Source organism: Taudactylus pleione, unplaced genomic scaffold (assembly GCF_031769625.1).
Source record: "Taudactylus pleione unplaced genomic scaffold, aTauple2 ptg000374l, whole genome shotgun sequence".
Taxonomy (NCBI): domain Eukaryota; kingdom Metazoa; phylum Chordata; class Amphibia; order Anura; family Myobatrachidae; genus Taudactylus; species Taudactylus pleione.
The window spans coordinates 387,650-412,820 of record NW_028284775.1 but is presented as its reverse complement, the minus strand read 5'-3'; the positions used below and the strand labels follow the sequence as shown (position 1 = coordinate 412,820).

General features: G+C 42.7%; 1 protein-coding gene across 4 annotated transcripts in view; it reads right to left on the bottom strand.

Annotated features, from left to right (window-relative positions):
- The window catches only part of LOC148508169 (amine oxidase [flavin-containing] A-like), a 125,667-nt gene that overhangs the window by 66,462 nt on the left and 34,034 nt on the right, over positions 1 to 25,171 (bottom strand). For all 4 annotated transcript variants that reach the window (XM_088444909.1, XM_088444908.1, XM_088444907.1 and 1 more), the window contains 4 exons: positions 19,726 to 19,820; positions 12,888 to 13,025; positions 10,548 to 10,652; positions 5,395 to 5,486 (listed from right to left, as the gene is read on the bottom strand). In XM_088444909.1, coding sequence (XP_088301035.1) covers positions 5,395 to 5,486; positions 10,548 to 10,652; positions 12,888 to 13,025; positions 19,726 to 19,820 — 430 coding nt within the window. The remainder of the gene's footprint in view (positions 1 to 5,394; positions 5,487 to 10,547; positions 10,653 to 12,887; positions 13,026 to 19,725; positions 19,821 to 25,171) is intronic.

Sequence of the window (25,171 nt, the reverse complement as noted above, 5' to 3'; positions counted from 1 at the left end):
AATTCTAATGCCTATTTTGGAATGGTTACTAGGCGACCATAGTAACATTGTGTTAACTCTATGTCGGGTGTTGCATAAACTCTCAACACTAGTATGGTCGGGTTAAGTAAGCGATTCCGGCACTCAGGATCCCGGCGTTCAGAATCCTGATGCCGGCATCCCAACAGGTTTAGGATACCGACACCTGCAAGTAAGTATCCTAATCACCCCCCTACCCCTAAACCTCCCTTTCCACAGCCTGCAGGTAACCCTCCCCCCTGCAGCCTCAACCTACTCATCCCTCCCTGAATCCTAACCATAACCCTCCCTCTCTGCAGTCTAACCCTAACCACTAACCTTCCCTCTAACCCCAATATTTACCATCGGGATGCTGGCAGCAGGATTCTGACTGGTGTTGGGATTTCCAGTGTTGGCATTCTGAGCACCGGCATCCCGACAACCGATATAAACTACATCCTGTATGGTCAATGTTCCTTTCTCCCATAAAAAGAGAAAAAGTAACTTGTTTCCTTTGCTGATTGGTTTCACATCTTGCATGTAATACCATATGAGAGAGCACCCGAAGTCAACAGAAAACTACTATGAGAGCTAACTTAGCTTCCTGATAACTAAAGATGTGCGATGGACCACATTTGCTGGTTTTGGTTCTAATTCATCGTCCGATTTTGGTTCTGCCAAAACGCATTGACTGATTTTGGTTTTGGTGTTGGTTTTGGACTTTTTAAAATAATGTACAAAAAAGCTAAAATCACATAATTTGAGCCTTTTCTTGTTCCTAGAGCAGTGGTTCCCAAACTTTTTTAAACCACGGCACCCTAGACTATCAGCATTGTGTTCATGGCACCCATAAGCCAAAAGTTTGTTATTGGGAAAGTCAGAAAAAAATTTAGTGAAGTAGTAAAGTGAAGTAGATTGTGCTGACCTGTTATTCTTAGGCTCAGTTATGTGGTTGTGGATAGGTTTGTGCTTCTGCTTGTCCACATATTTACATTACACTGACCATAAATAATTTAACTTGGTGCTGGACCAACAACCTGAGCACCCCTGCAAGTGTCCCGAGGCACCCCAGGGTGCCTAGGTGCACAGTTTGGGAAACACTGTCCTAGAGTATGGCTGACTAAGCTAACCAACAGCAATGGGCAGGCACAAACACGTAGCAGTTCAATTCCCAACATGGCACATCAGTAAACAAATGTTTTCATTAATCAAGGGGCCTGAGGGAGATGGAGTACGTATGTAGTTGAAGGCAGGGAAAGGAAGGGTTGATTCATAGTAAATTTAATTTATTATTTTGATGTCACAGCTGTATTCCTGCGTGGACTAGAGCCACAGGGCTTATATATGCATGTGAACAAAGCACATCAAACAGTACAATTATATAATTTATTTAAAGCAAGAAAGAAAGTAGTATAGGACACAGTGGGCGCTAATTAGTATATTTTAGTGATCCAATTAAAGATTTTTTAGAACGATTTTTATCAAGGGAAAAATTAACAAAAACCGTTTAATAAAATATTTTATTTACTAAATGTAATGAAGGATATTTTTGAACTACAAACGATTTTTGCATATTCCCTTACTGAAAATCATTGAGTTGGTCAGTCTGACTGAACTACAAACTGAAAACTACAAACGTGAATGCGCATAAATGATTTTTTTCAATGATTGAACAATAAACGCTATCGTTATCGATAATCGTTCAAAAAATCGTTGTGTGTGTATGCACCTTAAGTCTTTACCTCTACCTTTAGCCAGGGAGGATGATTATCATTGTCTGAAGCAATCTTTACATCTACCCTCATGACGGGGAGGAACTGAGTGAGCTTCTAATAACTGACAGTCAGCAGCACTGTGTGCAATTAATTACTTGCTAATAATATATACCCAGCAATGGGCAGTGGCAAGTCCCAGCACAGAAGGACCTCCGCTCCCGATCCATGGCCTGTCCATCAGCCTGGGTAGAGACAAACTAGTAGGCGTCCGTTGTGAGGTGCGTGCTATCGGCTACCAGAGTCAAGCTCGCAACTTCTGGATTAAGCGTACCACCTGCGTTCCAGTGATGACAGACCTTCTGACTCGTTTCTCCGCCCACAAGTGTGGCGGTTCCTTCAGAGGGATCTAATTTATTTGATTGATTTCACAGCTCTATTCCTGCATAGACTGGAGCCACAGGGCTTGCCTTAATTATGCATGTGAACAAAACGCATCAAACAGTACAATTATTTAATTTGTGTTTTTTTATGTCACAGCTCTATTCCTGCATGGACTGGAGCCACAGGGTTTATATATGCATGTGAATGTCTTTACTGATGGACACAGCACAGCTTATATACAGCAGAGTACAGCACAACATACAGCAGCACAGCCACTTGTGACTTGTGAGTCTGGACACAGCTTATACAGCAGAGTACAGCACAGCATGCAGAAGTGTGCACCCCCTAGACACATTCACTAAGCAGCACAGCCACTTGTGAGTCTGGACACAACACAACCTATACAGCAGAGTAAAGCGCAGCATACAGCAGCATGCCTGACAAAGAAATGGCGCCAAGTCCCATCTGCGGTGCCTTATATAGAATCCAAAACCCACGAGAATCCGATGCAGCGAGGATGACGTTTTTCCTCGAAGTGGAATCTGAGTCAGGCAGGAAGACCCGAGCTGCTACGAGGATTGACTCTGATTCCTAATGTTCTGGTGGTCCAAGGAATCCGAACCCCTCATCTCTACTGATAACTATTATAAGAGCACCCATAGCTACCTATTGCTATGAGAACACCCTTAGTCAACTGAAAAAATACTATGAGTGCACCCTAAGTTAACTGATAACTACTATGAGAGAACCCTTAGTCAACTGAAAAAATACTATGAGTGCACCCTTAGTTAACTGATAACTACTATGGGGTATAATTACTAAAGTGCGGGTTTTTAGAAGTGGAGATGTTGCCCATAGCAACCAATCAGATTCTACTTATCATTTATCTAGCACCTTCTAGAAGATAGTAGCTAGAAATTGATTGGTTGCTATGGGCAACATCTCCACTTCTATAAACTCATACTTTAGTAAATATACCCCTATGAGAGCACCCTTCAACAACTGAAAACTACTATGAGCGCACCCTTCGTTAAATGATAACTACTTCCAAAAGAACACCCTTAGTCAACTGAAAACTATGAGTGCACCCTTAGTTAACTGATAACTACTATGAAAGTGCCCTTAGTCAACGGAAAACTACTATGAGCGTACCCTTAGCTAATTTATAACTGCTATTAGAGCATCCTTAGTTAACTGATAACTACTATGACAATACCCTTAGTCAACTGAAAACTACTATGAGCGCACCCTTAGCTAACTGATATCTGCTCTGAATGCACCCTTAGTCAACTGAAAACTACTATGAGCGCACCCTTAGCTAACTGATATCTGCTCTGAATGCACCCTTAGTCAACTGAAAACTACTATGAGCGCACCCTTAGCTAACTGATATCTGCTCTGAATGCACCCTTAGTCAACTGAAAACTACTATGAGTGCACCCTTAGTCAACTGAAAACTACTATGAGTGCACCCTTAGTCAACTGAAAACTACTATGAGTGCACCCTTAGTTAACTAAAAACTACTATGAGAGCATCCTTAACTAACTGAAAACTACTAGGAGAGCATCCTTAGTGAACTGATAACTACTATAAATACTAATTAAGTATGAAACCTAATACCTGTTGGCCAAAGGGGAACCTATTTTTTACACTAATTGAATAATGCCTTTGTGGATGTAATTCAGTTCCACTTTTCATAATGCCATAAGAGTCATATTTTAATCTGGTCCAAATTTAAGCTAAGGGGCAGCTATTCTTTACAATTGCATAGCATATTTTTCCAATATGTGCACACACAAAAGCACAGCAAATAGTTAAAATGCACTATGTAATGAAATAAAACAGCTTTTTTAGACACAAATTGAATGAGAAATTAATTTTAGTAACAAGACAATGGGTGCTTAGTGAGGACTTGGGAAAATGGTACATTGGAAAGCAATATGTAAGCATTATAGTTCAGCAGAGCACTTCTAAAGCACAGGGCAGTGTTATAATGTTCTTAACCAGTAACTTACATCAAGAAAAAAAATGTGTGTTGCATGGTGTACCCTATACACAGATACAGTCACACTGAAGTGTGCTTTTGTTTTGCTTTGCTATGATCTTTGTAACTGTCCCTTAATATTTTCTAGTCCTCAATTACTGTAGATCTATACTTATTTGTGAAATAAAGATATAAAAAAAGTGTAAGGCACTGGTCAGAAACAGAAACAGTACTGTCTGAGAAGCCGCCGACGGGCTTGAGAGGCGGAGAAACGCGTTGACTGGTGCCCACCTGTGGAGAGGCTTGAGGATTTACGGGTTGATGTTGGATGGTTTGGTTCCCTGTTTCAGCTAGGAACACTGTGATCAGTAATATCACTGCCGGATAAAGATCTCCGAGACCAGGTAAAGCAAGTGTTCTCTGAACTAGAAAGACTGTCTTTAAATACAGGGGACACAACCTGAGATTGAGTTTTTGGGACATGGAGATGTTGTGCATGCATGCTACTTAAACTATCCCTGCAACCCACGTCTAATAGATCCACAACCTGATTATTTCCAAACTGGAACCATTCATGCTATTTATACTATCCCTGCAACCCACGCCTAATAAATCCACAGCCTGATTATTTCCAAACCAGAATCATTCATCTATGTACATTATTTATTGGGACTGCTTTGTGAGTTATATAAAAGCAACCTACTAATCATACCTGCTTGAACCTTTTTTTCGAGGACACTGTTACAAATATTGAGACAGTGGTTGTATGTATTTTTTTCCATCAAGAAAAGATACTAATTATATTATCTTCTTTAAACTGAGTTACAATTGGATACTTTGATGTTGCAAATATTTATACTATATGTCATCATTTTTTTCCTACTAAGTTAAATACACTGTCCTGACTCATATGCTATTTTCTTCTACTAAGTAGAATTGAATGAAGTGTGGTTATATATTTACACAGTATTTATATTTTATTTAGGAATTTTATGTATTGTATGATCTATATTTTAGATTTTATTTTTCTGTCATTTGATTATTCTATTTATTTTCCGATACCCATGTTTTTTATTACATGTGATTATTATTTTTTATATAATTAAAAAACCATGTTTCTGACCAGCGCCTTACACATTTGTTATATCTTTGTTTGACTTTCTTTTTGGGGATATCCAGTATTCTCCCTTATGTAGAGGGCAAGCTGTCAGTAGGGTGGTGTCAATTAAGCACAATTACAGGTTGGATAGATTTATTTAGGCGGTTTAGCGTCTGTTGGTTTGTTTTTTTCGTTTATTTGTGAAATAACTGCTTACCTTGTCCAGCACACTTTGTCTATGAATTCTTTCATTGACATTTTGTCCCAGTCTATAGCTTGAGGTGCTTTCCATGGAGCATCTGCCGGAATCTGTAAATACAATATTCATTCAATTTCTATGTATAATTACGATGCTGCTTAAAAAAATTAAATAAAAAAGAGATTTGAGCATTTGCCCAGAACAACGAGGTCTATGCTTTACTGGTAATTTTAACAATAATACTTGCTCCAGTATGAAAATATTCAGAAGATGTGCTCTTTCTCTTATATTAGCCCTTTGCTTCAAAACCTTGCAAATGATGGCACAGCTGGCACTTATTGTTATTTAAATATTGGGGATGGTAATTCAGGGTAGGCAGGAGAGGCTGAGCCTCCCCTGTCATACCCATGAGATTTGATATAAAAATGATTAGAATAATACAAAGAAGATATTTATAACTTATGAACATCTTCTTTGTTTATTGCAATGATAATTCTAGTTAACACTCACCAGCTTTGTGGAGCTCCCTGGGACTGCAGGGAGACGAGAGAGATGAGGCAGCAATAGCTCAGCCTCACTTCAGTATAGTCAGACTGCTTGCAGAGCTGAGGTCGGAGCCACACCATGGGTAGTAAGATGCAGAGAAAGAGAGCTAATAGAGGTATGCCTCTGAGTATGGGGGGGGGGGGGGGTTCTGAGCACTGATGAACACCTTGGGTGTGTTATGTGACCTGGAAGTGCACTACAGTGTTTAGAAATCTGAGCTGTCAGCAGCAGCAAGAGAATACACAGTGATGTAGGTAGGAGAATCAATGGATACTGAGGCTCAGTGTAGTGAGGGGAAAGTTACAGTGAGTAGGGGGTGAGACAGGCTCCCAGCACTTAGAGTTATCTCCATGTGTGCCTCCCCAGTCTTTGACCTCACCGCACGTCACTTAAATATAAATGTCAACAACTTTCTATTGACTGTGATATTAATATTCATCAGTCATACTGGCAGCCGATACATGGAAACTATCACAGTTTTCTATTATATGTGTACTACTTATTCCACTAGAGACCTTTGCCAAGGACCACCATATGTCCCAGTTTTCCCAAAGACAATAACAGTTTGTGCTAATTTGGTATTACTATTGTCTTAGAATTCAGGGCCTGATTCAGCAGCGGAAGAAATTGCAATCAATTACGGATTGCAGTTGCTAAAATATGCCCACTGCTGTCTTCTCATATCCGTCCAATGTTGCACTCCTGCGTCAACATCGGTACCATTGACGCACATCAAGCAGCATGTACGGTAGGTCTGACCAGCCACAAACACTGCGGCTCTCCGCACGTGCAGAGGTCTCATGCTGAGAATGCAACCGCTATGGTTAATTTATGCACGCCCATGAAATGGCATTGAAATGGCCAGGCACACCTGCTTTTACTTAACCACCACCAAACTGACTACATGACACTCACTTTGCGATTGGATCCTCTGTGCATAGATAATCACAATGCAATTACGACATGTGCGCATTGCGACTTACTGTACATGCATGTGCAATGGTAAATAATCGCTCGAACTGCGTAAACATCGGCACCGCATCCGCTGCTGAATCATGACCTCAAACTCTTACTTCATCTTCATTACTCACTAAAGGGTAAACTTACTAAGATTGGTTTTTGGTGTTTTTTGCAATTAGGGTGTGTTTTTTCAAGTTGGAGATTTACTAAAGGACAATTCGACTGCAACTCACCAGGGAAACACAACTTAACACACCAATACGGCACACTATACCGTCGGACCAAATGGCATAACAATTACACAGACTCGAATACAAATCACAAATACACTAAGAATCTTGTTTGTCAAATCAATCAAAATTACATCAAAATCACAGTACAATGCACAAAATAAATAGACCTATCTGTGAGCAGGCTTGTGTGTTTAAAAGTGTTAATTTTTATTAAAAAAGTGCATGCCCCCCTCCTCTCAAAAGCAGGTCTGGTACTGGAAATTGTGGGTTAAACCAGCAACAGGCTGAACCAGCCAGGGAGGAGTTTGTATATTCTCCCTGTGCTTACATGGGTTATAATTCTGGTAATAAATAAATAAATAGTATATAATACAATTTTACTAATGCTGCATGTTCTCCTCAGAATCACAAATAAAATAATCAGCACCATCTGTCGATCTTTTAACAAGTGTCAGCCAATAATGCTTACAACTATGCATCAACTAAGAGCTCTGGAAAACATGCACTGTCCTGGGTGCACTCATATAGACCATCTACAGATATACAGTAAGGTTAATTATTAATACTGTTATCTAGTGCATAAGGAGACTTAAATATACATGTATATCCAGGGCAGAGCAAGGTTTTTCTGCTACTCAGGCAGGATGGCCCTACTCTCGCATTTAATATTTTATGCATCTGTGTGCCGGGTCATAACCGGGATTTTGTTCATGCACCCATTCCCGGAGCGACCCGACTGAGACCCCTTACAGACAGGTGGCATCACGTGAGAAGCTGGCGCTTGGAGATGAGATCTGGGTCGCATTTCACACTGCATCACGAGCCGGGGTGAACACGCATTCAACCCTCATCGTGACCAGGGTTGAAATGCTGAATTGCTCGACCCGGCTTTTTTCAACTTGGTCCTTTCATACTGCACAGTTACCTGGGTTGCTATGCGTTCACCTGGATGGGTTTATTGCAGCTAGTGTAAAAGGGATATACAGAGGGTAAAATAAGTATTGAACACATCAACATTTTTCTCAGTAAATATATTTGTAATGGGACTATTGTAATTACATTTTCACCAAATGTCAGTAACAACCCATGCAATCCACACATGCAAAGAAATCAAACCAAAGATGTCCATAAATTAAGTTGTGTAATAATGTGAAATGACACAGGGAAAAAGTATTGAACACACTTACTGAAATTTATTTAATACTTCGTACGAAAGCCTTTGTTGGTAATGACAGCTTCAAGATGCCTCTAGTATGGAGAAACTAGTCACATGCATTGCTCAGGTGTGATTTTGGCCCATTCTTCCAGACAAACAAATCTTGAAGGTTCTGTGGGCCTCTTCCATGAACTGTGGCCCTGATTCAGAGCCGGACGCTCTGACAGAGCGCTTGCTCTGATTCAGGGCCGTCCCTCTGAATTTAAGAGCGGCCTCCTGGCCGCTCGCATAGCTGTGGGTGACCACCCACAGCTACAGCGAGCGGCCAAAATGATTGTCGCGATGGTCAAGACCATCGCGACCATCGGGCTTGCGACGAGACCCTTGCGGTAGGGTCTCATTGCCGTAAGCCCTGGAGTGCTTTTGGCTCTATCAGAGCCAAAAGCACTCCCACTGACATCACTTGTGATGTCAGTGGGGCCGGCTCCAGACGGTAGGCATTCCCATGGGGACGCCTCCGTCTGGGCAGCCATGCCCCCGGCACGCCCACCAAAGGGGGCGTGCTGTCACTCACCATCGACAGCACGCCCCCTTTGGTGCGAGACCCATAACGACGGCTTGGCCGTCGTTATTCGGGTCTCGTGCATGCGCATGACGGAGCCGCCTCCGACGTGCGCATGCGCACTTGGCCAACATCGAACCGCTTGCGAGCGCTCAGCGCTCGCGAGCGGGTCTGAATTAGGCCCTCTGATCTTTAGTTCTTTCCATAGATTTTCAATTGGATTCAAGTCAGGTGATTGGCTGGGCCATTCTAGAAGATTTATTTTCTTTCTCTGAAACCAATTGAGAGTGTCCTTGGCTGTGTGTTACAGATCATTGTTTTGCTGAAATATCCACCCTCGTTTCACCTTCAGCATCCTGGTAGATGGCAGCAGATTTTTATCAAGAATGTCTTGGTACATTTTTCCATTCATCCTTCCTTCAAACACATGAAGTATGCCAGTACCGTATGCTGAAAAACAGCCCCACACCATGATGTTCCCACCTCCAAACTTCACTGTTGGTATGGTGTTTTTGGGGTGATGTGAAGTGCAATTTCTCCACCAAACATGCTGTGTATTATGGCATCCAAAGAGTTCAATTTTGGTCTCATCTGACCAGACTATATTGTCCCAGTATTTCACAGGCTTGTCCAAATGTTGTGCAGCAAACTTTAAAAGAGCGTCAACATGCTTTTTCTTCAGCAATGGAGTCTTGTGTGGTGAGTGTGCTAGAGGCCATGGCGGTTGAGTGCATTACTTATTGTTTTCTTTGAAACAATTGTACCTGCTAATTCCAGGTCTTTCTGAAGCTCTCCACAAGTGGTCCTTGGCTCTTGGACAACTATTCTGATTATTCTTTTAACTGCTCTGTCAGAAATCCTGCGAGGAGCAACTGGTTGTGGCCGGTTTATGGTGAAATGATGTTCTTTTCACTTCCGGATTATGGCCCAAACAGTGCTCGCTTAGAAATCCTTCTGTAACCAATGCCATCAGTATGTTTTGCAACAATAAGGTTGCGAAGGTCTTGAGAGAGCTCTTTGTTTTTACCCATCATGAGATGTTTCTTGTGTGACACCTTGGTAATGAGACACCTTTTTATAGGCCATCAGTTGGCACTGAACCAGCTTATATTAATTTACACTGACAAGGGGCAGGATTGCTTTCTAATTACTGATAGATTTTAGCTGGTGTCTTGGATTTCCATGACTTTTACACCCCCCTTTCTTCATCTTTTCAATACTTTCCCTGTGTCATTTTACATTATTACACATAACTTAATTAATGAACATCTATGGTTTGATTTCTTTGCATTTGTGGATTACATGGTTTGTTTCTGACATTTGGGGACAATTTCATTACAATAGCCCCATTACAAATATATTTACTGAGAAAAATGTTGATGTGTTCAATACTTATTTTACCCACTGTAACTATGATTGCTGGTCCTGTATATGCTGGAATTATGACACACACAACACAATTTGTATAATGCATATTAAAGCTGGATAATTGCTAATTATGCCCTCTTCATGGAATGGCCACACTCACTCTAAAATCAGGCATTTGGAAACCCCCCTCTAGAAATCCTGTGTTTGTTCTTGTTACTAAACCACAGTTTAATAGTTTTTAATTAAGTTTGTTGAAAACTATACAGACATTCAATTGATCAGGTTCAATAAATATTTTTTTACTATTCATGCATTTTCAACAGATCCAAAAATAAAGATATTATACCTCACTGCCCCACTGATCCATAGTTCTCATAAAGTTGTTATAATCCAGGAAAACAAGTGGATTATATGCAGGTGGGAATGCTCCATAAAATTTGTTTGATTTACCCTGTAACATAAAAGTTGTGTCCATTAATAGTGTTCTACAGAATGTGCAGTGATTAATTATAATACTAATTCTTTACTAAAATAATCAGTTGTGTACTCAAGCTAAGACAAAGCCTCAGCTCTTGCCTGCCAGAGCACAGCCAAGGTAAATCACTAACGTAAAAAAGAATTTCACATTTAGTTCAAAAACACAATATTCACAATTCCTTGAACATTTCCTAATATGTGATCCTTATCACATTAGCCTCACTCTCTGTTAAACCACACCCACTTATAGTAGGCAACACCCCCATTTTTGCATGAACACTTGCAATACTTTCCTTCAATTCACATTGGCACTGAAGCTGTATTGCCAGTGGTGTACAACAAGGCGTGCAGGAGATGAGACCACTGGTGAGCACAACAGCTTGATCTAGCACAAAACATGTGCCGCTCCCTCACACATTACACCATTTATACTTCTTTACAATACTGTAGACTGTTCTTTCATGTCATTAACTATGTTTGGATTAATTTGCGTGGTACTTCCTCATCTTTGCGGCAACCTGCTGGAGCCGGTTGTTACGCTACTTACGTATCTTCACTAGTCAGTGAAGATACGTAAGTATCGTAAACATGAGGAAATACCATTCAAACCCCTGCTGGCTCGCTTCGCTTGCCACATGGATAAATTCCCCCTCCATGCCCACTTGGATGGTAGAGAATGACGTTGGACACTGGCTGATCTTTACGCTACTTACGTATCTTCGGATACGATCAGCCAGAGTCCAACGTCATTCCCTACCATCCAAGTGGGCATGGAGGGGGAATATATCCATGTGGCGAGCGAAGTGAGCCACCGTGCCTGCAGCGTGGTGAGCGAAGAGACCCCTCAAGGGACCGAATGGCATTGGCTGATCTTTATGCTACTTACGTATCTTCACTGACGGCTCCAGCAGGGGGCCGCAAAGATGAGAAAGTACCATTTGATTTTATGTCGTGCAGTGGCGTAGCCAGAGTTTGAAATGAGGGGAGCAAAGGAAAAAAAACATATATTTCTAATGCACATACACATCAATCAAACATACCCCCACTTTCCACTGTGCATGTGCCTACTGGGCACACTTATGCACCCTCCACTGTGATTGTGCCTATTATTAACCTTATGCCCCCTCTGTGGACAGGGGTCACATGCTCACCAGATACAACTACCATCTGGACAATGAGTCCACTGGGGACACTAAGCCAAGCCCCACCAGCCAAAAAGCAGCTAGGTATGGACTCTATCTATCCAGGTCATGCTGCCTATGAGGCCACCCCATGCATTACATCAGAATCTCCAAATGGTGAAGGCGTTTAAGCCACTACCCTTTAACTACTTAACTGATGGTTTTTCCAGCAAAACTGGTCAGAAATTGTTAGGTCCGGGAAGTCAGAGGAGATCTGTTTTGCACATGTGTAGAACGAATTTCCTCTTCAAAAACACAGAGGGACAGTGCAGTTGCACCTTGTCAGCTGAAGCACAGCTGGCTGCATTCGCATCCTCTATGACCACGTCAGTTAAGTGGTTAAATTGCCATGCGCAGCTGATCTAAAGCTAATAGAAAGTGTGCTGCCCTGCATAAATCACATGCCTGGTAAAATCATTTGGCTTGGGACAGACCACTGGCAGCAAACCATGAAGTAAATATAGTGTTAGGAGGTATATTCACCCCTTCTCCAGGCTACTTGTAATAAATAAACTTGGTAGTTTTTTATACTAAATTTTTGTTCTTAAGCTTGATTATGTAACTTATCAAAACAAATTCAAAAATATCAACTCGATACCAATAACCTGTGGAGAACATGTTAAAACCTAGCCCTCCAGAAACATTGAACCACTTAATGGTGAAGCTGGTAGATAATGGGGCAAAGAAGGTGGTGGTCTATATGTTGTTATAATGTCACAATATGGTGAGTAGCCAATAGGATTATTAGCAAGTATTATCTTACACTGATTTCATGTGATATTCAGAAATACACCAGGATGCTACAGTAGTATCAACAGTGGAGTTAGGATCAATCTGTCCACTACTCAAGACTATACTTCTAATATTAACATCTAAATCATCATTAAGATATACAAAGAATCATCTTACTGTACTGTATAGAAGAACTTTTATTTAAACAGTTTGATATATTCCTGACTTAAAGTTGGTTCTATAAAGGCGAAAGTGTCATTTTTACTGTTTTGTGTCTACACCAATAACTTTCTTACCTTTGAACGTTGGATAAGGTGACCACTTAAATACACTTTGTAAGTTTGCACACCTAGTTCTTTTGCCATCCGTAATAAGCGATTCTGTGTTGGTCCCACATATGCCCCTCCGACGTCCACATATTGAACTTCTTTATTCTTTATAAAAAGAAAAAAAGCAATAAGAAAATGATATCCATGTTTTATACATAGATAAATACATTATACATTTTTAAACTTGCATCTACATTGCTCATCACAATTTCATCACATTAAATGACTGGCCTTTGACAGTGAAGCAGAGGCTGGAGGTATGTGCTTACACTGTTCCTGTAGCCACTGACTTACACTATTCCAGCATACAGAACCCACATTGCTCCAGAACCCAGTCTACCCTATAACAGTGACATATAAACAATGGGTGTATGGTGTGCAGCGCACATGGGCACCGAGCAGTGTCCACTATAGAGGCAGGACATAGCATGTAGTATGGTGTAGTGGGCTCAATAATATGGGCAACATAACAAGCGAACCTCAGAAGAAAGAGGGGTAAGCAGAGTCTAGGGGCCAGGAAAAATGAGGAACAGGCCAGATAGGCAAGAAGAATGGTTACATATACAGTGGCCTGCAAAAGTATCAACCACCTAATATGTCAACAAATTTGTCTTTGTTCCAGACAGTACTGTATTTTTATTGCAAACCAGTAGGCTCTTAAGTAAATTTTTTACTTAATTAATTAATTTGTCTGCATACTTTTGAAAACAGTAGAAGTGAAAAATGCTGCTTGCATAGATATTCAACATCTGCAGACTAGTGCTTGGTAGATCCACCTTTTGCTCCAATAGCAGCTATTAGACTGTTAGGGTAGGTTTCTACCAGATTTGTACAGCGTTTGGAAGTGTTTTTTGCTCCGGACTTCGCAAACTTAATTTTGTAGCCCGAGAGTCTACCATATTGGTACAGTACATTACTTTGATCAAGCAGAGAAGGGAAAGCCTTGGCTGCGGGAGAGTTAACAGAATGTTATCTGTGAAGAGTGACAATTTCCATTCCAGGTACCTAGTGACTATAACTCAAATGTCCAGGGCAAAAATGAAAGCGCTAATGGTTCAGTTCTGGCTCATTCCATTTCTAATAAAGTCAGTGGTAGAAGGAAAACCATTGACCATAATCCTCACTGTGGTCACAAAATAAAGGTAATTGATGCTGGTAAGAAAGCTTCGCTGCAAAGTCAAAGTGCCACAAGATCTGGTCAAAAGTCTTCTCCACATTCTGAGAGAGTAGTTTTGTAGATATCAGCATGTGAGTGAGGCCACTGGCCCTCCTTTTGTTGTTCCTCAGCTAACAGAAACAAAACCCACCTGGGCATAAGAGTTCGTTGAATGTAGGAGTTCAGTATACATCTTCAGATCCTCCTTGTGGATAATTGTAGTCCAAGTGTCTAAAGAGACTTTAGACCAGGGGTGGGCAATAAGTGGTCTTCCAGCTGCTGTGGGAATATACATCCCAGCATGCCCTGCTACAGTTTTGCTATCAGGACATGCTAAAACACAGGTAGGACATGCTGTGATGTGTAGTTCAACAGCAGCTGAAAGACTGCTTATTACCCACCACTGCTTTAGATCATGGTAGGAGAAGTTAAAGAGGGTGCAGAGATAGAAGACTTGAATGTCTGTAAAAAAAAATTATAATAGATGGCAGTGAAGCAGTTGGGGCCCAGGGCCTTCACAGCCTGCTCTATCTTATCATTGATTAAAGTGGCTGTGATCTTACAGGCTTGTTGGGAGAAAAATTTGGGGATACCTGCAGCTAACAGGAACTTTCCTGGACCACTTCTTGCTGTTTACACACTGGCAGACTCACAAGAGGGCTGGGGTAGATTATAAAGTTTCTATAGTAGGCAGAAGGACTGCATTGAAGTCACATCCTAAGGGAACTTAGCTTTTTGAAAAAATTATACTGGGCAGTATTCAGAGTATATACATTAACACAAGTGCAGGGGAGATTACGGAATTTGCCAAGTATCTACCCTCCTTGTTCTTCTTGGAGGTCAAAAGTAAGGTGATGGGAAAAAAGAATAGACATCCCAAGTTTTTTTGCTAGCATGATCATAGGCATAAAGGTAAACGAAAACCATTTGGATTTGAGTTCTGGGTGAGAGAGTGTTGCATAATTCTGAAGGAAAACTCGTCCCGTATCAAGGTTTGGAGAGAGGCATGGAGTTTTAGTGACAGTTAAGTTTCTTAGATTGTAGGAAGCAAGTTAGAGGGTAGAAGTTATGCCAAAAGAGGGTGTTGGAAGCCCACAGTCCTTTGGACAGGATTTTTCATGGCTATCAGGAGAGGAGGGGAGAAGAGCCAAACACGGCAAGGGGCAGATGGGTGCAACAGAAGACATACACCAGTGTAGTTGGTGGGAAAAGAGTAGATGTTAGATGTTAACAGCAAAAAATGGGGGTCCTGGACACCGACCCAATTCTCGCTCTGTCCACAAACTCCCCAGTCCAAATAGTCCTCCACCTTCACTCGCTTAACGCATTTCAGACTGTAATGTCCTTCCTCATAAGCATCAGGACATTACAGTCTGAAAGGCGTTAAGCGGGTGAAGGTGGAGGACTATTTGGACTGGGGACCTTGTGGACAGAGCGAGAATTGGGTCGGTGTGCACGGGACCCCCCCGTTTTTGCTGTTAACATTTAAAAGCCCCCTGGTATCCATGTCCAGTACAACTCCGAAGTTTGTATGCATCATGTGTGATGCGATATGCTCTGTATTTTAATCTTTATGTGAGTGCGATTAAAATTGTGTCTTTTGTGCATCATACAGTATTGCACTTGTTCATTTAATTTCTTCTTTGAGAGGAACATTGAGGAAGAAGTTCTTTTGGAATCCAGAAGGTGAAAAGAAAAGGGGAAAAAAGAAGTCCTTTGGAATAAGAATTCTTTGAGCCATAAAAGGATTATTTGATGGACTTACCTTCCCACTAAATGTAAGAGATTGATCCCTTTATAAGTTTGTGGAATTTTGACAGCGCTGGAGTGGGAGTCTTATTTTTTCATTGTTTCCACCGTAATTTAGAAACCAACATCAGGCTGCAGGGCCAGTCCTGGTTTTAAATATATGGGGGGAAAAATTGCGTAGGGTACCTATCTTTAAAACCAGCACTGGCCAGGCTGTAATGCCACAGCTCGGAGACCCTTTCACCGGGGCTCCGGGGCCAAAGCATTATCTGCCCAAGCCGGTCAGGCCAATCCGGGGATGTCAGGGGAGGTGGGGACCCTCCCAAGAAGGGATCCCCCCCTCGAAACCCCAGGATTGGACTGAAGCCTGGGGCTCTACCCCGTACCCCTGGAGCGTTGGGTACAGGGGTAATAATGTAAATAGAATTAAACTATTGTAGTTTACAGTGGGACTACAGGTGCCAGCATGCCTGCCCTTTGTCACTTGTGGAACTACAAGTGCCAGAAGACGGGCCGCACCTGTACCCCCACTGTAAAATAAATAGTTAAATAAAGACAAAACCCACACACCGTGACAAGTAAAAGTTTATTGCATACCCCTACACACTCACACATACTTACCTATACCAGATGTTTCTGTCCTTTTCTCCCATGTAGAATCCTTAATGACTGGCCGTGCAAAAAAAATTGCATACTCAGCTATATCCTGGTGCTGGTCTCCGTAGCATCCCCGGGACGTTGCAAAAAAAAAAAAAAAGAGTCACGAACCAGACTGACCCAGGATCTGTATGTGTGTTGCCACACATACAGATCCCTCGCAAATGCTAGCTGACGGGACTACACGGGGTTTGCACGTCCCGCCAGCCAATCAGCGGCAGCTCATTGGCTGGGACCCACGTGGAGTAGCCGCTCATTGGCTAACCCCATGTGGGTCCCAGCTAATGAGCGGCCACTAATGGAAGCCACCGCCGATTGGCTGGCCGCCTGGCACTAATGATAGCTCAAGCCCAGAGCTGTCATTAGCGTTACTGTAACAACATGCTGGAGCATGTGGTTACAGTGTGTCCTGGGCCCTATTTGGATTACTGCGGAGAACATCGTGGGACACAAGGTGAGTATTGGATCTTTTTTTCAGGTACTTCCAATTGATACTTTACGTTGAGAAGGGGACGTGAACATCTTGCAGCAGGTATGTGCGAGTGTGTATGGATGTAATAAATCTTTATTTTTACAGTGTGTGCTGTGTTTTTTACACATTTCTTTACAGGTGAATTACACGTACCAGTGGCCCTTAATGCCACGCATGCTGGTACTTGTGGTTCTCCAAGTACCAGCATGCAGGGGAGGCTAGCTGGGACCTGTAGTTCCACTGTAAAGACAATGTGGGGACCCCTTTATTGGGGGAAGTCCAACTCCCCTGGGATCCCTGTCCTGGGCTGTCTAGCGGTCAGGACTGATGCTGCGGCTGGGGAGCCGGGTGAAAGGGCTCCCCTGGCTGTGGCATCAGCTCCCCACTAGAAAGGGACCAGAGCTGGTTTTAAATATAGGGGGTACCTCACGCCAATTTTTTTCTCCCTATAATTAAAACCAGGTCTGACCCTGCTGCCTGGTGCTGGTTCTTAAATTACAGTGGAACCCTACTTGTTTTGTTCCCCATAATTTTAAGAACCAGGACTGGCTGGCAAGTCCGAGGCTGGTTAGTCTTTTGGGGGGGGGGCCTATGTCATTTATTTTTAAAACTTTTAACCCGTTTTTTTACAGGCTAGAACACAAGCAGCTTACACATATCTCACTGATATGTGCAGGCGGCTTGCTCGGGAGAGTTTTGCAGAGAGAACACACTGCAATCTGGGTGAGTAATCTCCTGCAAAACCTGCTACTCAGGGGAGAAATCTCCTGCAAAACCTGCTACTCGGGAGAGAAATCTTGCTCTGCTTTACCATCGGCCATCTCACTCTCAGCTAAACTCCCTTCTTGGTAAATTTGAGTGTCTCAGGAGCCTCAAATCACTCGAGTGTGGGTGAAGCTAATCGAGTTGAAAAAAAAGCAAACTCTCCCAGACTCGATTCTTAGTAAATTTACCCCTTAGTGTCATATTTACTGACTGGCATCTGTCAATATTAGAGCCTCACACTACACAGGTGGTGGTGTGGGGGGAAATTGAATTAGGTCCACTCACAAGACAAAGAAAAATATCTGGGCAAAACAAAATATCAATAGCATGAATATAAACATTTAAAAGAGTTAAAACAAGACAGAACACTGATAAAGCAAGAAAGCAACAATTAAACTGCATTCAGGAGACTCGGGACATCATTCAAAACATGAACACATGCGATGAGGCATACCTTCTATCATTTTTGCTAATAAGCAACGTGCTTAGAAGAGCCATCTGAAGAGAAAAATAGTGGGAAAAATAGTCTGCAACAGACCAACAGCTGAACAATACAAGGATACTTGAGTAGAAGGAATGTCCCAGTTAAATGGGATAGAGTCTCAAATAAATTACAGGTCTAAAGGATGCCATATGGGAAAGGTCAGGAATGCATATTCTGGCAGAGCTGAAAAGTAACAAGCAGAAAAAAGGCCTTCAAGCACTGTAGTTAGCTGGTGTTTACCAATTTCTTTGGTGTGATCTTTGGGGTCAATGAGGAGGAAAAGAACTACCTACAAATACCTAGCCACAACTACCTGGCCCTAGCTCCTCTGCTGAAGGACAGCAGTGGAGGAGTTGGAGCAAGGACAACTTTGTGAAGCAGGGCTTGACTGTCTGTGAAACATCTCACTGAGAGTTTCTGGTTCTGTTGTTAGAGTAAGAAGTGGAAGGGGATTTCCCATCAGTAGCAGACATGATGTGACCTGAGAATTTGGATCACTGGTCACAGTTCCAGTTATCTAGACATTGAAGCCAGGGACAAGGCCTGTAAGATTTTTATCGAGGTACCCTCATAAATCAGGGACTAGCGATTTCTTGCCTACTAAAGGATTAGTTCCATTCCAGCAAAATAATGGAGGCAGATTATATCATTTTAATCTTAAGAGGGCGTGGTGAGGACAATCCAGAAGCAGATGGAACTCCGAAACCTCAGATGTCAATTGTGAGACCAATTTTTTGAGTTAGGGGTCCAGATTAACCTATTCAATGGATTTGATGATGGCCTTAATATGTACATTATTCCTCCTTGCTCTTTTATACACAACTTCTCGGTGGACTAAAACAGAGAAAAACTCATTCTTTATATGCAAGAAGTCTACCCTTATTGTTGTTTCAGAAATAAATCTTCAAAGTGTCTTGCCTTGTGGTCAGTCCAATCTTCCGTGTCCGAAACTTCAGAATGTAAGACCATGTTTCCCAACTCCAGTCCTCAGGGCCCCTAACAGTGCACATTTTACAGTTACCTTGATAACATAAGATAAATAATTAGTAGATTTTTTTAAATACAGTATATCAGCCAGTAACGACTAGACCTGTGCACCAACTAGGAGATCTTTTAAAATATGCACTGTTACTCCCTGAGAACTGGAGTTGGGAAACTCTGATGTAGGGAGTGGAGAGCAGTTGAACCTCAGCGTGGATGGAGGCCAACAGTTCTTTCACTTTATTAATGAGTAACAATAAGTCCTGTCTGATAATAGGTGCACAGCCAGATGAATGGAGCACCATAGATCGGGAGACAGGCAGGTGGGAGTTACAATAGTTTGAAGGTGGCACTAAAATAGATATTAAACCTGAGCCAATCAGCAGAGCATTATGTTGAGTGTGTGGCTTGGTAAAAGTGCTTTCCCTGCACTCATACTATTCTAAGGGAAAGTAGACCGAAAAGAAAAAAAGCATTGTAATTGCAGTAAGTAACAATAGGTATAGTGATTAAGTCTTCAGCATTATACCAAATTACTCACTCGTATAGTGTGCGTTCGTCCACCAACTCTGTCCTGAGCCTCCAAAACTACAACATTAAGTCCAGATTCATTGAGCAGTTTCGCAGCTGAAAGGCCTAAAATAGAAAAACAAACTTTAAAGATGTAGTAATTATTTATTTCAAATAAATGTGACCAATGATCTCCTTCAAATCACTAATTAGGCTACTAAATAATCTGGTCAAGAAGCACAAAACAATTGTTGATACAGTATGCCTCATCTTGAGTTTTACCAGTGGGCTGGCCTGATATGGGGCCACTAAAAGCAATTTTTTCTTTGACGAAGGTAAAGGTGCCCCCAGCAATTAGTTACTGCCCCATCATTGATTTGCTTCCTGGAAGGACCAGTCATAACAGCAGCTCCAGTGCACTTCCTCTTACAGGAGCTCCTCACTTCCACCTAGTCCCGTCCTCATGCTGATTGCGCAATGTGCACTGCTGTAACAAATGGAACTAATGGATAGACGTGGGCAATGCGGGAGCTTTCAATTCCCTCATAATGTGTACATCATTACAACACACTGATCTACTGTAAATTGGGTTAGCCTCTTATATGGATCTATCTCTAAACTGGTGTTCTCTGGCAATTAGTTTTGTGTATTTATTATTTTTAACTTTTTTCATTCCCGTTACTCCCATGGTCTTCCACCCATTTCACCATGTGTTCCTGTCTCCCCATTCTTCCCCATCTTCCTTCTGTCACCCTGTCTTCCTCCTGTCTCCCCGTGTGCACACTGAGCACCCCTGTTTTACCATACACTGAAGTGCCAAGTCATGGGATAGCAGTATATAAAGGTAATGGTAGACATCATCACCATACTGTGACATCTTGGAAAAGCCAGACATGAATCACTATGTAACAAAATTTTTGTCCTTGTGTAGTAAGTGCTGTTTCTTAATTGCTTATGTCTCAAACTACCGAAAATTGTATTTATTCCACTCAAACTTTGCTTTTCTGGTGACTAGGACATTTTATATTTTAAAATTTACTTAATTCAGATGATAAAAGGGCGAATTAGCATTTTTTTTACAGTAAAAAATAAACGTTTGTTACAAACATGACCACAAAAGAATTACAAGTGAGTAGCTTTTCGAGATTTACGATTATACCGTACATCACTTTCACGAATCAGCCCCAGATGTAGTCTCCATCACTTTCATGATTCAGTCCCCAAACGTAGTCTCCATCACTTTCATGGATCAGGCTCCAGATATAGTTCTCGTTTCCTGGTGGAAGTGCTCATCTTGCTCCTCTGAGTATGCTCCCATGTTCTCATTTCATTTCTCAAAATGAGCATCAAAAATATGGACTTTGAGGGACATCCCGCACACCATTGTGCCAAAGTTCTTCACCACAGTCTCAACCAACTCTACGTAGTTTTCAGCCTTGTGATAGCCCAGATAACCCCAAACCACTGCAATAAAGCTGGTCCAAGCAGCATCCTCCTTCTGAGCAAGCATCTTTGGGAATTCCTTGCACTGCAGGATATTCTGAATCTGTTGCCCTACAAAAACACTGGCTTTGACCTTTGCCTCAGACAGCTTAGGGAAGAAGTCTTGAAGGTACTTAAAAGCTGCAGAATCCTTATCTAGAGCTCTAACAAATTGTTTTATAAGGCCCAACTTGATGTGTAGTGGAGACATCAGTACCTTCGTGGAGTCCACCAGTGGCTCCCACTTGATGTTTTTCTTCCCCACACAGAATTATGTCTACTGTGTCCTGTGTAGTCTGTTGTAGGTAGCATTGATGTCCCTGCTGTCCCAAAAATAAAGAAAGCAGGGACACTTGGTAAAACCTTGGAGACCCATTATGAATCCCACCATTTTGAGTAAAGAACATTTAAAAATATTTCTGACCAGGTCACAAAAGCAATAATGGGAAATAATTGCCATTAACACTTCAAACACAAGGACAAACAAAAAAGTAACATTTGCTATATAGTGTTATCAGAGTTCAAATGGGGCATGATAGTGGGTGCCTGATGGATGGGACATTTTATTTCAAAGTTGAGTAGACATTCAACATTCCTTAATCTATGGTGTCACGTGTGTACCGGAAATACCTCAGGAAAGGCATTACCACCCACCATGGATAGTGCAGTGACAGACCACAGGTGGTTAATGATCGTGACCAGTAGTGTTTGGCCAGAAATGTCCTTGGTAACAGAAAAGCGACACATTCAATGCAGGATATACTAGATGCATATCCAGCAGTTCAGTGCAGCGTTCTTTGGCATCCATGGGATATGGGAGTAGAAGACCCACCAGAGTGCCCCTGTTAACACTATGATACCAGACACAGCGCCCCACTTGGGCTCGTGATGTTACTAATTGGACCCTGGCGGATTAGCAACATGTGGCGTGGTTCGATTAGTCATGGTTCCAGTGTGGTGCAGACTCTATGAGGCCATGGTCCCCAGTTATCAACAAGGCACAGTGCAGGCTGGTGGTGGTTCCATAATGGTGTGGGGTGTGTTCACATGGTATGGGTTGGGTCTGCTGGTCCACCTGAACACGTCATTGACCAGTAACCACTACACTGCATTGCTTGATGACCACTTGCAGCCCTTCATGGACTTCAGATATACACACAATGATGGAACATTCCAGCAGGATAATACACCATGTCATTGGTCCCAAGTTGTCCGATATGTTTCTAGGAGCATCCAGGAGAGTTCTGATGAATGGTGTGGCTGCCACCTTTGCCCGACATGAACCTAATCGAGCATGTATGGAACATGATGTAGAGGTCCATTTGCACCCAAGATCCTGCATCTACAAATATCAGGGAGCTGTGGGAAGCTATCCAGACAGCATGGGTCAACATCTTTCCAGATGTCTTCCATCCACTTGTGAAATCGATGCCATGTTGAATTTCTGCATTACGCCAGGCTAGAGAGGGTCCTACACTATACTAGGCATCTTTCCCAAGACTTTTGGCACTTCAGTGTATATATATATATATTATATACGCACAAATACAGATGTATCTTTATACACCTAGCACATACTTGCTGACCTTTTTGGCTGGGGGCAGCCTGGTCTGCATTGCACGGAGTGATAGAGGTAGGCGGGTTTGGGTGTGATGACATGATTGCATCATTGTAGCACTGCCTCTCCCCCTGCTATACAATGCATCAATTACAGACAATTTGAAGAGATGGGGCAGAGCCACGATGACACAATTCAAAGCAAATTGCGTCATCGGGCGCCTGTGACGCCTACTTCACACAGGAAGTGGGTGGGTGGCCTGGTGGTTCCAGCCCCTGGGAGACTTGCTCACCTTTCCAGGCAGCTAGGAGCACCACCCGCTTTTTGGGATCCTCCTGGCCATTCCAGGAGGGTAGGCAAGCATGACCTAGCCTCAATACGCCATGTGACATGAGACGCCTAGCGTGATTGAGTTGCTAAGTCCCGTACGACAGGAGACTGCACTGAGTAATTTGATAAACTGAACTTAGACTGGAAAAAAGCCGTGGTGGCTGCATCATAGCATTTCATTTACAGATTCAGACTCAGTCACATGCAGATATACAAGTGTTGCATATCAAATTAATCAGTGCCGTCTAGTGGTGCATCTTAGTCGCATAATCAATAATCAAATGATGTATTAGTTTAATGGCATCATAATACAACTCAGTTTTCATGGATAAACAAATTTTAAAATAACAAAATCATTTGCCAGCCCAGAACAGACAAGTTATCCCATCTACGGCTGGAGAGAGATAGTCACCTCACATATCGCGAGAGCACAAGTCTCGCAAGACATGACCCCCTTCAGCAAACCCGGAAGCTGAGCTGATCTAGATACACATGTGGCACTGTGGCACTGTTTGCACCCAGAAGGCCAGCAAACAGCGGACACAAGGGGAGACCACCCATGTATCACTTACAGGTAAGTGAGATCACACACAGTGATACAGATACTGTTTCCACACACCGGCATTTATACCAGGACACTTAAAAGAACAGCCATAACAACATACCAGTCACGACCAGTCACCTCAGTAGTGTAAAAGTTACACAACGGTGAACATTAGTCACCGCAATAATGACCACTAGTCATACCAGAGAAATGCAGCCCAATCTATACAAAGGGGGTTCCTAAAGAATTACCCTACTCCGCACATCACTGGAGGTCCTCATTATAAGTGGGAGTATAACTGTCCATGACATATGTACAAAGTAAGTGTAATCCCTAAAGGAACTACCAGAATAAGAGCACTGTGACTTAAAAGATGCCTGTAATCACTAAAGATTATTTAACCACTAACATTTTGCATTCATTATTTCACTTGTTAATGTATTGTTCAGCTGCTCAGTCAGATTTGATTGCATGAATACGAGCGCTATTAAATTAAATGAAAGGATGTGTATAGGCATGTGTATAGGCACTAATACTGGAAAAAATCCCCCCCCCCATATCTATATATCCATCTCCTGGGCAGCTACTACATTATATAAACATGTATATCTATGGTTCCCTATACCTACTGTACAATTATATATTTACCTATATTTCTAAATGCAAACTCTATACTAACAATGCACCTATATCCAAGTGGAGGTTACAAGTTTTCCCAATGTCCCGGGCATGCACAATATGAAATCATCCAATACACACTGCTAACAGCCTTGTCCATACAAAAAAGCTATATATAGCTGTCAATAGCAGCAGCCTCTCTTTCCTGCCTAGCACTTGTTGTGTGCTGGGCTGTGGAGGACAGGCCTGGTGACAGGGGGGGACTTAGGGGACACCTGTACCGGGCCCCGAGGTCCAGAGGGGCCCCAAGGACCAAACGGGCACAAACTGGGACTGAGCGCAGCGGATGCTGTTCCAGCTGGCGTGCCCCATAACAGCCACCCAGCACCAGCTTCAAGTCCCCTTTAGCCTCGCCCGGGCAGCGTTGGGCTCTACCAGGTGGCTCAGCTGTGGCCCGAGCCTGACCTTTAAGCAAGGCAGCGGCGTGATGTCATAGGTAACGTCGCCGCACATCAGGCAAGCTGCCGTGGGGGGCTGCGGAAGGGGAAGATGGAATGGAACCTGGATACGGCAGAAGATGAAGAGGGCATAGGAATCAGATAGGGGCTGGAGGAAGAAGGTGACACAGGCTTGGGCAGAGGAAGGTGACAGGGGCTGGAGGAAGAAGGTGACACGGGCTGGGGTCAGAGGAAGGTGATGGGGCAGAAGGTGACATGGGCTGTGGCAGAGGAAGGTGATGGGGTTGGGGATAGAGGAAGATGCAGGGGAAGAGGAAAGTGATGGGGGCTATGGATAGAGGAAAGTGACATGGGCTGGGGACAGAGGAAGGTGATGGGTGCTGGGGACAGAGGAAGGAGCTGGGGGCAGGTGACATGGGCTGGAGCAGAGGGATGTGATGGGGGCTGGGGATAGAGGAAGATGAAGGGGAAGAGGAAAGTGACATGG